Source organism: Chinchilla lanigera, unplaced genomic scaffold (assembly GCF_000276665.1).
Source record: "Chinchilla lanigera isolate Chin_1 unplaced genomic scaffold, ChiLan1.0 scaffold00168, whole genome shotgun sequence".
In the NCBI taxonomy this organism is placed as follows: domain Eukaryota; kingdom Metazoa; phylum Chordata; class Mammalia; order Rodentia; family Chinchillidae; genus Chinchilla; species Chinchilla lanigera.
In genome coordinates this window covers 196,459-210,062 of record NW_004955569.1, presented here as the reverse complement: position 1 = coordinate 210,062, position 13,604 = coordinate 196,459, and the positions used below count along the sequence as shown (strand labels likewise).

The following is a 13,604-nucleotide window of genomic DNA, read 5'->3' as shown; positions in this document are numbered from 1 at the left end:
ACATTTGCCGGTCTAAACATAAGTACATATACATTATAACATCAAATTTAAAATTATTTTTTACACAGAATATTAAGTATATACACCAAGAAAATAAAATCAAAAGTAGTGGGAAATCTGATCAATTAAAAAAAATAAAATGTATTTTTTAGTAGCTAATACCACCTAGTAGTAAAAATGAAACAAAATCAAAACTACATAAATATTAACCTTATTTAGAAGTGAGAAATACATTTCAATTCACCTTTTTAAATTAGAAGATACTATATATTAAGATCAAAGAATGGCTTACACAAAAATATATTATGTCAATTTTTTTATAATAAAGACTACAGATATATAATTCAGATATTTACAAGTGATTTATTGAAAAACACAGAGGGAATACCTTCTAGGATATCTCCATCTGGGAGTGTTTTTTCTGAAAAATTTATAAAGAAATATTAACACCAAAATTTTCATTTAATTTATTCAGGTCTCCACTATCTGAGAAATTTTTACAGGATTCTCAAAATAGGCTTACATACAGGGTTTCTCCCCAGTGTGACTTCTTTCATGTAGTTGATAAAAACGGTTCAACAAGGGGAGTGGGGGTGGAGGGAAGGCTAGAAAAAAAATGGAAACAAAGATTTGTAAATCGGGAGGGATTGAAGGAAGGTAGGGGAATAGAGAAAAACTGTGTTCATTGAATGCTTTCCCCTTATTGCTTATATACAAAGGGTTCCTCCCCAGTGTGAGATCTATGTATATAATATGAGGACTTACTGGCAAATCTTTTGCCACATGGTTCACATGCATAGGGCTTCTCACCTGTGTGAGTTCTTTCATGCCTTTGACAATATTTGTGTGTAGTGAATGCTTTACCACATTGCTTGCAAACATAAGGTTTCTCCCCTGTGTGACTTTTTTCATGTATGTTATAAGAACTCTTTGTAGTGAAAGATTTTCCACATTCCTTGCACACATAAGGTTTCTCTCCAGTGTGAGTTCTTTCATGTATCTGACAGTATTTCTGTGTAGTGAATGCCTTTCCACATTCCTTGCACACAAAAGGTTTCTCCCCAGTGTGAGTTTTTTCATGTATTTGACAATACTGGTGTGTAGGGAATCCCTTCCCACATTGTTTGCAAACATAAGGTTTCTCCCCTGTGTGGCTTTTTTCATGTATTTTATAATAACTCTTTGTAGTGAATGCTTTTCCACATTGCTTGCACACATAAGGTTTCTCCCCAGTGTGATTTCTTTCATGTATCTGACAATAACGGTGTGTAGTGAATGCTTTTCCACATTGTTTACATACATAAGGTTTCTCCCCAGTGTGAGTTCTTTCATGTCTTTGGCAGTAACTGTGTACACTGAATGCTTTTCCACATTGCTTACATATATAGGGTTTCTCCCCAGTGTGAATTCTTTCATGGCGTTGACAGGTACTGTGTACACTGAATGCTTTCCCACACTGCTTACATACATAGGGTTTCTCCCCAGTGTGAATTCTTTCATGTATTTTACAATTACTATGTCTGCTGAATGCTTTCCCACATTGCTTACAAGCATACGGTTTCTCTCCAGTGTGAATTCTTTCATGTATTTTACAGCTACTCTGTATGGTGAATGCTTTTCCACATTGCTTACATGCATAAGGTTTCTCTCCAGTGTGATACCTTTCATGTATTTTATAACACATCTGTGTAGTGAATGCTTTTCCACAATGCTCACATACATACGGTTTTTCTCCAGAGTGACTTCTTTCATGTATTTTACAATAACTGTATCTGCTGAATGCTTTCCCACATTGCTTACATGCATATGGTTTCTCACCAGTGTGGGTTCTTCTATGTCTATAAAATGCAGACTTATCAACAAATCCCTTTCCACACTGCTTACATGCATAGGGTTTCTGCTCCATGTGAACTCTTTCATGAGTTTTACAACAACTTTGTGTACTGAAGGTTTTCCCACATCGCTTGCATACATATGGTTTCCTCCCAGTGTGAATTCTTTCATGGATTTGATTACCACCGGGGGTCCTGAAGGCTTTCACATTTTTCTTACCTACTATGGTCTTCTCTCCAGGGTGAGTTTTTTTACTATGTTCAGAGTAGGCTTTTCCACATTGCTCATGTTGATAGGGTGTTTCTCCAGTCTTTGTCCTTGCATGCTTTTGAAAGGATTGGAGATCACTGCAGGTTTTTGCATGTTCATTACATTTACTCAGCTTTTCATCAAATCCCAAATACTCATGTGGCTTTAGTTCATTGTGAGGTAAAATGGGCACATTTAGTGATAAATGCTCAATCAGAGGCTTTCGACAAGCAAGGCTTTCAGCTGGCTTTAAAGTACCTTGTTGCATGTTCACATCAGCATCTGGGGTCCAAAGGAATATTTTTTCATGTTGAGTCCAAGGTTTGTCTTGATACCATATTGCTACCTCTTTATTACTGTAAAGAAAAAAAGAACAAAGATATCTATCATAATAAAAAGATCTACACATCAATAATTTATCAGAACAAGTTCTGGCTTGATGACGTTAAGACAGTTTGAGAATAAATATGCTGAATGCCCTGGAGGATGCCTCTAAAGCATCCATTCCCGAAAGGATGGTACTTATTTGGGAATTTTAAATTTATCAATTTAAAATGTTTATAATACATAATATCTAGGTTCATTTAAGTCACTGATACACATGTATATCATATTGGATCAGTTTTTACACTTTTTCCCCATCACTCTGCTCTTCTCTCCTTACCCTGGTCATCTTTTATGTCTAATAAGTCAGCCTTTATGTTCTCTATCACTTCTTAATTTTACGTCCTGATTTATATGTTGGTATCTCATATAAAAGAAAACACTTGATAATTCACTTTCTGTATCTAACTTATTTCATTTAACATCATCAGATGGAGTCCAACCTATTTTTTCCCTTTTTTTGGCAAAGGATGGTATTATTCTTCTTCATGTCTGAATGCATATCACCTTTTTTTTTCAGTGCTAAGAATTAAATGAGAATCTTAACACTAAATTCCATTTCTAGTTTTTATACTTTTTATTTTGAAAGAGTTTCTCATTTATCATGAATATGCTCAGAGCAAGCTTCATGTTGTCATCCTTCTTGTTCAGCTTACCAGAGTGCTGGGATTATAAGAAGGCACCACCATGTTGAGCCTATCCCATATTCTCTTTATCCTTGCATAGAATGATGGACGTCTAGGCTCTTACCAGAGCTTAGGTATTTTGAATTATTTGCAGAACTTAACTATTGTGAATACCCATGCATAATCTGCTTTGAGCATGAGTATGCATATACAAGTAAGATAATTTTAAATCCTTTTAGACTATACATAGGGAGGTTTGCCTGGAACAAATGCAAACTGTTATTTTTACTTTTTGAGACATGTGTATATGGACTATCAAAATGGTTCTATTTTATATTCCTATCAACAATGTATGAAGGTGCCTTCTAAGAATTTTAAAAAATGAATGCACCCAATTTTCTGGTGGATGTTTTGAAAACATCTACCATTGCACTAGCATTAATTTGCATTTTGAATATTGCTCCAGGTTAGCAATGTCTTATTCATACATATACGTAGATAACTTAAATATGACTTCCTGTCACAATTCAAAATTTATTCTTTTCACATACGCCTATACACAATACCAAAATGCAAATTCATACATTATCATAATGTTCATCATGAAAGAAGTATTTTATACCAATGTTGAGACAGTGTCTCTTGTTGCATACTGTCACTACAAACTTACTTTCCTATATTGGAATATTTATGTATTCAACTGTCAGATTATACAAAATCAACTTGTATGCATATCTGGAGACTTTTTGCGAGACTAAATAAATTCCAACATGGTCTCATATATTGCGTTTCCTTGGTTGTAATATTTCTGCTCACACACTGATGCGTTGTATCCACGAACTATGAATTGATATAGTATCTGTTTTAGGCTCTCCTTGCCCACCCTGCCTTGTGGGATGCTTCTGAACACAGAAGTCACATTCCTCTCAGTCAGTGAGGATTAGCATCCAGTTGTGGGCATAGATCTTGGCTTATCTCCTTTATGATGTTAAACTTTCCCACTGTCCCACTGCCTCTAAGCTGTTCCAGGAAAAGCACCCTACCACTTCCCCTACATTGACATATAAAATCATAGCTAGCTGGAGATTTGGGGCCTTTTGTTCCTAGAGTACAACTGGTGGTCCCAGATCCCTCCTATGGACCCCTCCACTTTGTCTATTGCTGTTTCTTTCCCGTCCTGCTGTGTGCCATAACTCAGGCAGGAGATAGGAAGCCACTGTACAGGTCTCTAATAGCTGGCAACTTGGGAAGGGTCTCTAATTCCCAACTTGGGAAGGGTCTCTAATTCCCTTAGGGAATATTCCTTTTCCCTGTAAATGCAAATTACCTTAGATTTCTTGAGCAATTTTTATATTCTTCAACTTGCTGGTTGTCCCAGGTCCTTCCTGAATTGCAGCCATAGAAATACAAACAGTCACTCTATCATTATATAAAAATTAGTGGACAGCAGGCAGATTTATGGTATAAAATAAATAGGCCTGACATATTCTTCAAAATGTTTCATATTCTATTTGATGAATCACTATCAATGAGCAAGAACCAATGCAGTCTCAGTGTATACATGAGAAAATGTCATCCTTACCTATTGCAGTCATATTCGTAAGTGTTTCCCACATCACATCTCTGTAGAGCTTCTTTTGGGATGGATTCAGCAGAGCCCACTCCTCTGTGGTGAAATTTACAGCTACATCCTCAAAGGTCAGTGCCTCCTAAATAATCACATATATAGTTCCTGAAAGAAGACTGAGACTCACACCCTGAGATATCTGAACTCCTGTTGTAAAAGCTGACTTGAAGTTGATCCCTTCAAATATTAACTCCATGTCTTGGACACTAAGCCCATGTGCATGTGCATATTTTCACACAGCAATTCTGATGCTAACAGTACAGCTTAATGCTACAACAACAACAGAGTAGTAGCCTAGTAGCACTGGTTGCCAGGCAGAATCACAGAAATTGTACTTGTGCACTGTTTCTAAAGCAGAGCTCAGAGAGGGACCCTGCAAATCACCATGTACAAAACACAAGGTCAGATAAATATCTAGTGGATGGTTCTGATTGACTACAGATAAATCTTAAGATACATTTATTTAGCTAGAAATGTCTCCAGCTTATTCTTCTTTATAGCAGAATAGTACAGCATCGTATTTAAAAAAAAAAGCAAACCCTACACCCCCTTTATCCATTCATTAGCCAATAGGTATTTGCGCTTTTTCTAAGATTTAGCTATTACAAACTGTACTGCCTCAAACATGGTGTACATATATTACTGTGGCATAATGCTTTTAATTCTTTCAGGAAGATACTAAGAAGGGGAATAGCTGGGTCAAATGGAACCCCAAGGTTTAGATTTTTGAGGAATCTAAGAAGAAAATGTTCTTGAGTAGGGGAATAAGGGAGGGTCAGGGAGGAGGAAAAAAGGGACAAAAATAAAAAAAAAAAAAAAAAAAGGGAAAAAGGGAAACAGCTTTATAAATAAAGGGGGGAAGAGGGACTGAAGGGATTATAGAAGAATGGGAAAAGAAGGAAAAGATATTCAATATACATGTACAAATTCCCTATCATGAATGTCATCACTATGAGCATCTATAATGTAGTAATAAAAAAGAAAAAATGTTTATGAATAACAATTAAAATGCTAATGGAAAAACAGAATTATTGGAGCAAGTCTACTGACAATGAAAACAGGGGAAGGGTGGCATGTCACCTTACACCTCAGTAACACCAAACGATCACCAGCCACTCAAAAGGTTAAATATATTCTTAAGGTCATACAAAGTTCCCAGTGCCTATACAGCCCAGGGTGGCTCAGAAATGACCGGACTGGGAAACACGAGAAGTCAGGAAATTTAAATCTGGTGCTCCTTCAATTTATAGTTAGCCATCATCAAATTGCTCTCCTGTCTACAGTTTCAATACTGAGCACAATTAGTTCAAGTTTACCTTTGACTTTTCCCAACTTTGCTTTTGTGCTCAAAAGTGTATTTGTGCTGATCACTAACCAATTCTACAAGAAAAAAGGTGTGCCTAAAATCAACACAGCAGCCAAAATGTTGACAAATTCAGAGCACAGTCCTAGTAACTGCTTCAAATTGTTACGGAATGCAGGAAGAGATCAGATGGAAGACACACCACCAGAGGCACTTGGAAAGCTAACTTTATTATGCTAGTGGACTGGGGGACATTGAAGTCCAAATCACCAGCCCTATCTTGGGGTTTTACAGTCACTTACATAGGTTGTTAGAGGGAAGTACACAAGGCAGATAACAGGATAGTCTATAATTGTTTACATACATTTGGTCATATGTTGTCAGGCAGTTTTACTTTGAGCAAGTTAATTGGAGTCTCTTATCATATAGCAGAGAAGTCACGGGCTGGGTTGAGCAGGAAGAATCTATCATTGTCTTAGACTGAGCCAGTCCATCTCAAGTGATAAATCCTTGAAACAAGCTAACATAATGAGTGGCACCGTTCAGTTGAGAGACACTTATCTTACAAGTTGTGCTGGAATGTCAAGGCTAGTTGAGTTTTGTTATTCTCTAATTATGAGAACAGGCTGAGCTTGTTTGTTTCATCCTTGAATACAGTGTTAGAAATGTAAGTTTTTAAAAATTTCCTTTACAAAATGAAGATTGCTGTCCAAGGCATGTGAAGCTATTTTTCATTAGGAGTCATCATTCTGAAGTTTTGAAGCTGTGACACACTAAGTCACGCCATTAATAGAAACGAATATATTTTCTCAAAGTGGCTTTTGATAAAAAGAGAAGGGCTTTCCTACTGTCCACATAATTATGATAGTCTCAGTTTATCTCCAAAAACTGGAAAAAAATCACTTAAAAATTATAGTACACAGAAAACTAATCCCAAATTCATAGATACTTATCTAGAGCAAGAAGTTTCCAAAGAAGTCTTTCACAAGGATCCTTATATACTCTAATCGAAGAACATTTTCAACATTCTTGACATGAAAATGAATAAATGATGTTTAATTTAACCAAGTACTGTAATCCTGGTACATAGTTGTGCTTGGTGATCCACACTGTGTTCATGACACTCTGAGAGGCTGAGGCTAGTGGATCACAGCACCAAACTCAATTTGAGCTCCACAGCAAGACCCAGTGTGAAAATTCAAAATAATAAAACCAAACATGGAAAAGGCTGGATATCATTCAAAGCAAAGGTTCTCAGTTCAATCCCAAGTAACATAAATAAGTACTCTGAAATCATTTCTATCTTTGAGTATACCCTTCCCAGTACACACAGATTGTTTTTCACCCAATTTTTAAATGTGAAATATAGAGATACAATTTCCAGTTTCACCTCAAAAATGACTATGTGATCTTAGCAGTAAAAGATGACACTCCATAACCGTGACCCACTTACAAATTGAGCCAGCATAAAACAACTTATTTAATCACACTAAGAACATCCTCAGTGAAAAACCACTGGTTCAGGAGCTGATTTTCTTATCTTCTTTCTTCCCCTCTTTTTATACACTGTATCTACTCCTTGCTTCTTCCTACATAGAAATCTCTTTTGTGCTTTGCACTGATATGCCTGCAGACCTACACTTGGTGCTTTTCCCCCTGATATAATACTGTTTTTCATCAAAATCCTACCTCATGCAACATGTCTTTTTTTTTTGCACAGTGTCTAAAATCTATGAATAACTATAGCAACTATGTAAGCAATGGTGCTTTTCTTTCTCCACTTATACATGAACTGCACGTACATGAGGGCCCTACATTAAGAAGTTTAAACATGTACGTTTAACAGGCAGCCCCTTCTGCAAGTTGTTACAGCATTAACTTTATCTTCCCTTAAATTAATGACATACCACCTAATTATGGCATTATATAAACTATAAGAGCTTATTTATTAGTTTATGTATTTGTTACACTGCTCTGGATATAAGAAAGGAGTTTAATTATGGTTGGCAAGTGCCAAAACAATGATTTTCATCACAGGGAATGTTAAACATTTTTGGGGGGCAATTTTTATATGATTTGTAAAAATCCTATAATTATTTTGGAATTGTGTGGAAGTGTTTGGTAATTTTTGAATTTACCCAACGACCATAAGTCCCAGAGCGGAGAATACAACTTGTGCTTGAGATCTCTATTTAAACTTTTAACAAATTTAGTACAATTAGATATCTTAGCCACTTTCCTGGCACTGGGAAAAAATAGCCCACAACCTAAAATTAAAGCAGTAGCATTTATGTTGTAGTCACTGTTTCAGTTCATGCTCTCCTGGTTGCAGAGAAGAAACTGGATAACAAAGTTGCAATGGAGAAAAAGGTACTCAAATCATGGCATCCAGAAAGAAGGGAAAGGTAGGAGTAGGTACAGACAAGAATAAACTTTTCGGGGCAATGACCCTAGAAACTCATCTCCAAAAAAGCCCACCTTTTAACAGCACATTCAGATATTGAACTCATTGGTGAAAGAATCCACTGATGGACAGGGCCCACAGAAACCACTCAACTTTCACACTTGGGATACATTTAGTGAACACTGGAGATACAAAGTGTAATACTTGGTTTGTTAATGGGAGAAAAAAAATCAGGAAACAGACCAGTCTCATTCACACAGAAACTTCAGGTAAGTCTCCCTTCAACCCTCCTGCTCACTGCACAGCATGGTGAGAAACAGGGCTGCAGGCACTGAGCTGGGAAAGTCAGGGCTCTGGCCACAGCAAAATCACCTGCCTTATCTAGGACAGGGTGATGCTTAGTTCTTGGCAGAAGTATCAGCCCCATCTTAAGGGCCAGAAAAGACAAATGTGTACCAGTGACATTTGACATATATGAACAAAAATTTCTCAACTGATGCAGAGAGGCCCAAATCCTGCCAAAGCTGGTTCTGTTCATTTCCAACAAGAACTTATGCCTCCAACAAGGGGAAAAAAAGGAAGGATATAGCTAACTATTGGACACTTAGCTTCATGGCACAGATACTGCACCCAATCTAATCATTTACAGTAAGGAAAATAAAATCATTCCAAAAGAATGCAATTATTTAATAAATGAACATATTTTATGATATGTTAACAGTATTATGTAATCAAGATAAAATGAAAACTTTCCAGTGCCCTAGAAAGGCAACTTACTTTAAGTTACAAGGAAATACAGAATTCTAACAACTAAACATAGCAGGAAGGCCAGAATAAACTTAACAGAGTAATTTTTCCAAAACACCGTCTTTCTTCCTCATAGGTTGAAAGTTTCTCTCCTCTGGCATATTAACTTCACCAAAGTAATGTTCTCACTTTGAATCAAATGTTTAGACTTCTGTTGCCACATTTGTTGGTTTGAGAGATGCCTAGGATATTAGACCTCTTGTCTTACTGCGTCTGAGTGAGGTAAAATGTATGACATAAGAAATTACATCTGGTGCATGGCATACTCCTCTTAGGCTCTTTCCCTGCTGAAGCATCTCCACTGGAAGGTTGAAGAGTTGATGCTAGAAGCCTGAATTAAGTTGAGACCAAATCAAAATGCAATGGCAAATACCAGAGCTCATCCACAGAAATATGGGGAAAGTTACTTTTCTCGTTTTATTCCATTTACAGTACAAGCTTACTGTTTGCTCTCAGTGACATAGAGAGTGGGCCATCCATTCTGGGTTAGTGTCCTACATCCAGTCATCCACAGAGAAACAAAAAGCTTTACAAATGGGCTCTACCTATGTCTTCAAGAGTTCTACCTGTTTTGCCTTCCAGCAGATTAAGAGTGTCTGTTCTAATACTAAGATATTTGATTGCAAGTTATTTGTATGTTAGGCTGGTCCTAACTTGAGGGTCCACAGTAAAAGTATTTTTATTAAGAAAGGAAGAATTCAAAATAATTGATTTAAATATGACTTGACGGTTTACATAGAGGATCCAAAAATTCCATTAGAAAATACTTCCCAATAATAAACAAATTCAGTAAAATGAAAAGATTCAAACTTAAAATAAATAGGATTCATATAAAGAATGAACTCACTGAAAAAGAAATCAGAAAAACAACTATACTCACAGTACAGAAAAAACCTTAAATACCTCAGGTAATCTAACCAATGAAGTGAAAGACATGTATCAAGAAAAATACACTTCTTCAAAAACAGACTGAAGACATTAGACTGAAGACTCATAGTTCTTCAAAATACAGAGATAACATCATCAAAATGCACCAAGATTTAACTCAACTTCCATAATATACTATCAACTGTTTTTCACAGAAAATACAATTCTATTTAGAATATTTTATTGTCATTTATAATCAGACGGCAGTTAGGTATACAGTTTCCATGCTTCATTTTTTTTGTAAATAAAACATTAAAAGTTTTAAACAGCTGACAATTGGTTATGATCTTTAGAAAACACAATTAGACTAATTCATTAAATGGTGGCTTCATGCTTTTCCTTATTAGTACCAGAAAACTCACCCACCTTTTTAACCCTTTTTAAAAAACTGGAAGGTTGGCATGCATTTGACATCACAGTCTGTTGCGATGACCTGACAGTCACCCACACCTGACAGTCATCCACATCTACTTCAAGGAACAATACGCTGGAATATTTTTCAGACAGGGAATGAAAGAAAGGCTTGATTATTTTGCAAGACACACCACATGTGGCTGAGAAATCAACTGTTACAAGTTTATCTCCTGTGAAGACTTGCTGAAAAGCCTCTTTGCTATTGATCCGCTGCACCATTCTGACTGCGGGGCCCTGATGAGCTACTGATGAGCTACTGAAGCAAGCGACGGAAGTGGACTGAAGGCACTGGACGGATGCCGCTCAGAAAACACAATTTTAAAATGTAACAATTCTAAACTTCTTATGGAAACAAGCAGCCCAGAATAGCTAAAGAAGTCCTGGGCAACAACAAGCCAGTATGCGTTTTATATACAGACTTTCAGTTATACTCCAAAGCCACAGCAGTATAAACAGCATGATACTGGCACATAAGCAGATATATTGAACAATGAGTTAGAAGACAGGATAGAAAACCCAACCCAAGCACATTCAGAGAGCTAAAAATTTTATATTTATTAGTACACCTTTGCAGTAGGTAATGAATAACACTTATTGTGGGCACTGGCACATGTGCGTATCAGATCTTTATTTTTTTAATCTCCTGCTTTCCCCTTCCTCACTTCTCCCTCCACCTTGGTGCACTTACTTTCAGCAAAGGGTCTAGCTCTCTATTATCTTTTTCTTTGCTTTTTAATTTATTTATAGTTGGTGTTTCTGATGAAAGAGAAATCACATATTTAAGCTTATAGGTTGTATTTATTTCATTCATCTTTAAGGCCTCTAGGTGCATCCATTTTCCTAAGAATAACATATTTATCCTTATTTATGGCACTGTAGCACTCTAATTTTTTTCTCAGTTTTCCTGTTGATGAACATTTATGTCACTACCAAGATTTACCTATTGTGAGTACAGCTGTGTGTGTATCACTGTAACGTATCTTTAACACGTTTGAGGACTAGCTGGGTAAGATGAATTTCTAGTTGTAGTTTTTTGAGGCATCTCCATAGTAATTTTTATAGTTGTTGTTCTATGTTACACTCCCACCAACAGTTTAGAAGAGTTCTGCTTCCCCCACAGAACCAGCAGCATTTGTTATTTGATTTTTTTTGTTGATAGCCATTTTTGGAATAATTCCATTCATGGAACAAGATGGAATCTCAGTGTTGTTTCAGTTTGCCTTTCCTTAATAGCCAGGTATGTTGGACATTTTTTATGGCATTTATTGGCCATTTCAGTCACCCATGTACTGGCTGGATCTCTTTTTTTTTTTTTTTGGTGGTGAGGGTGTTCCTACTTCTACAGTTCTTTACATATTTTGGATATTAATTCTCTGTTAGAGAAACAGCAAATTTTTTCTGATTCTATAGATGCCTCTTTACTCTGCTGCTTCTTTGCTGAGCAGACTTTTTGATTTTATATGATCACATTTGTTGCTTTGGGATGTTATTTATTATGTAATTGGTATTCTGTTCAGAAATTTCCTACCCATTTCTATGCCTTCAAGAATTTTACTAATTCTACCTTCCAAAAGATTAAGTATTTTGGATTTAACATTTAGAGTTTTAATCCACTTTTATTTTAGTTTAGTACATGGTGTGAGATACGGGTCTAGATTGAGTCTTCAGCATATAGATAGCTAGTTTTCCCATTGCTAAAGAGGCTATTTTGCCTCCAGCACATGTTTTTGACTCAATTGTGAAAGATCAGAGGGCTGAATGTGCCTGGGATTTCTTCTGCATGATCTATACTGTTCTTTTGATCCACATGTCTGTTTTTGGAACAGTGTCACGCTGTTTGGATCATTGTATCTTTGGAATATAACATGAAGTTTGGGTTTGCGATGCCTTCTGCTTTGACCTTGATGTCACAATTTTTTAGTTATTCTGAGTTTCTTCTGATTCCATATAAATTTTAAGATTGTTTTCTCCAGTTCTGTAAAGAATGTGATTTGTATTTTAATTTGATTACATTAAATATATACACAAGTTGTAGACCTGTGTCCATTTAAAAAATGTTTGTTCTGTCTACCCAGGACCATAAGATATCTTTTCAATTTTTGTATCATCTTCAACATTGTTTTCAGAGTATTGTAATTTAGGTTATAGAGATTTTTCACTTCTCTGATTAGGTTAATTCATAAACATTAAATTATTGTTGATATTCTGAATGCCATTTTTCCATAATAAGTTACACAGTGAATTCATTATTGATGTACAGGAATGTTACTGCTTTTAGTGTATTGTCTTTGTATCCTTCTATATTATGGAATTTTATTGTTAATTCTAGAAGTCTTTTGGTTGAAATTTTTAAGAGAGAGGTAAATGTTCCACATGGAGAGGGTAAAATGTTTATCAGCATCAGGGAGTCTCAAAATGACAGCCAAAAAAAGATATAGGAATGGACAAGGACAATGAAACAGCATTTCAGACCATACTCATGATGAATAAAATTCAGGCACAGTTAACGAGGAAAAATGCGACCAATAAAATACTGGATTACATCAGATGTACACGAGACAATGTAGCAAACTACTACTATCACTATAATTGCCATAGGTGAATGCATTCCAGGACACACCCCCATGATAAGTACATCCCCATGATAAGTACAGCATGATAAGCACATGGTAAGTACAGTCTAATAAACACACTGAAACACTGAGGCAGGCAAACAGGCACATAGTAAGCACAGCTTACAACCATCAGCAAGGGCTGATCTTTGGGGGTAATTACATAAAATCAGAAAGATGCAAAGGAAGTAATTTTAGTTGTTCACCTGTATCATGATTCTGTGGATCTTCATGCATATTTATATCAAATGTAAAACAAATAATTTACTTCTAAATTGTTGAGTTTTCAGATGTGAAGATTTTCTGCACTTGGTTTCAAAGAAGAAAATCACAATTTGTTACATCATAAAAATAACAAACCCTTCAGGTAGCTTCCAAACAATTCAAACATTTTGCTGGAAAATAAGCACAAAGAAAG

General features: G+C 36.0%; 1 protein-coding gene and 1 pseudogene across 1 annotated transcript in view; both read right to left on the bottom strand.

Moving 5' to 3' along the window:
* Nucleotides 1–338: 338 nt before the first annotated feature.
* Nucleotides 339–13,604, bottom strand: part of LOC102009434 (zinc finger protein 709-like) — a 22,295-nt gene continuing 9,029 nt past the window's right edge. Inside the window, exons 2-4 of the mRNA XM_013509367.1 lie at nucleotides 4,675–4,801; nucleotides 4,420–4,477; nucleotides 339–2,438 (exon numbers count right to left, since the gene is read on the bottom strand). Of these exons, the coding sequence (XP_013364821.1) occupies nucleotides 701–2,438; nucleotides 4,420–4,477; nucleotides 4,675–4,801 (1,923 nt within the window). The 3' untranslated portion in view covers nucleotides 339–700. The remainder of the gene's footprint in view (nucleotides 2,439–4,419; nucleotides 4,478–4,674; nucleotides 4,802–13,604) is intronic.
* Nucleotides 5,403–12,576, bottom strand: LOC102026685 (annotated as a pseudogene).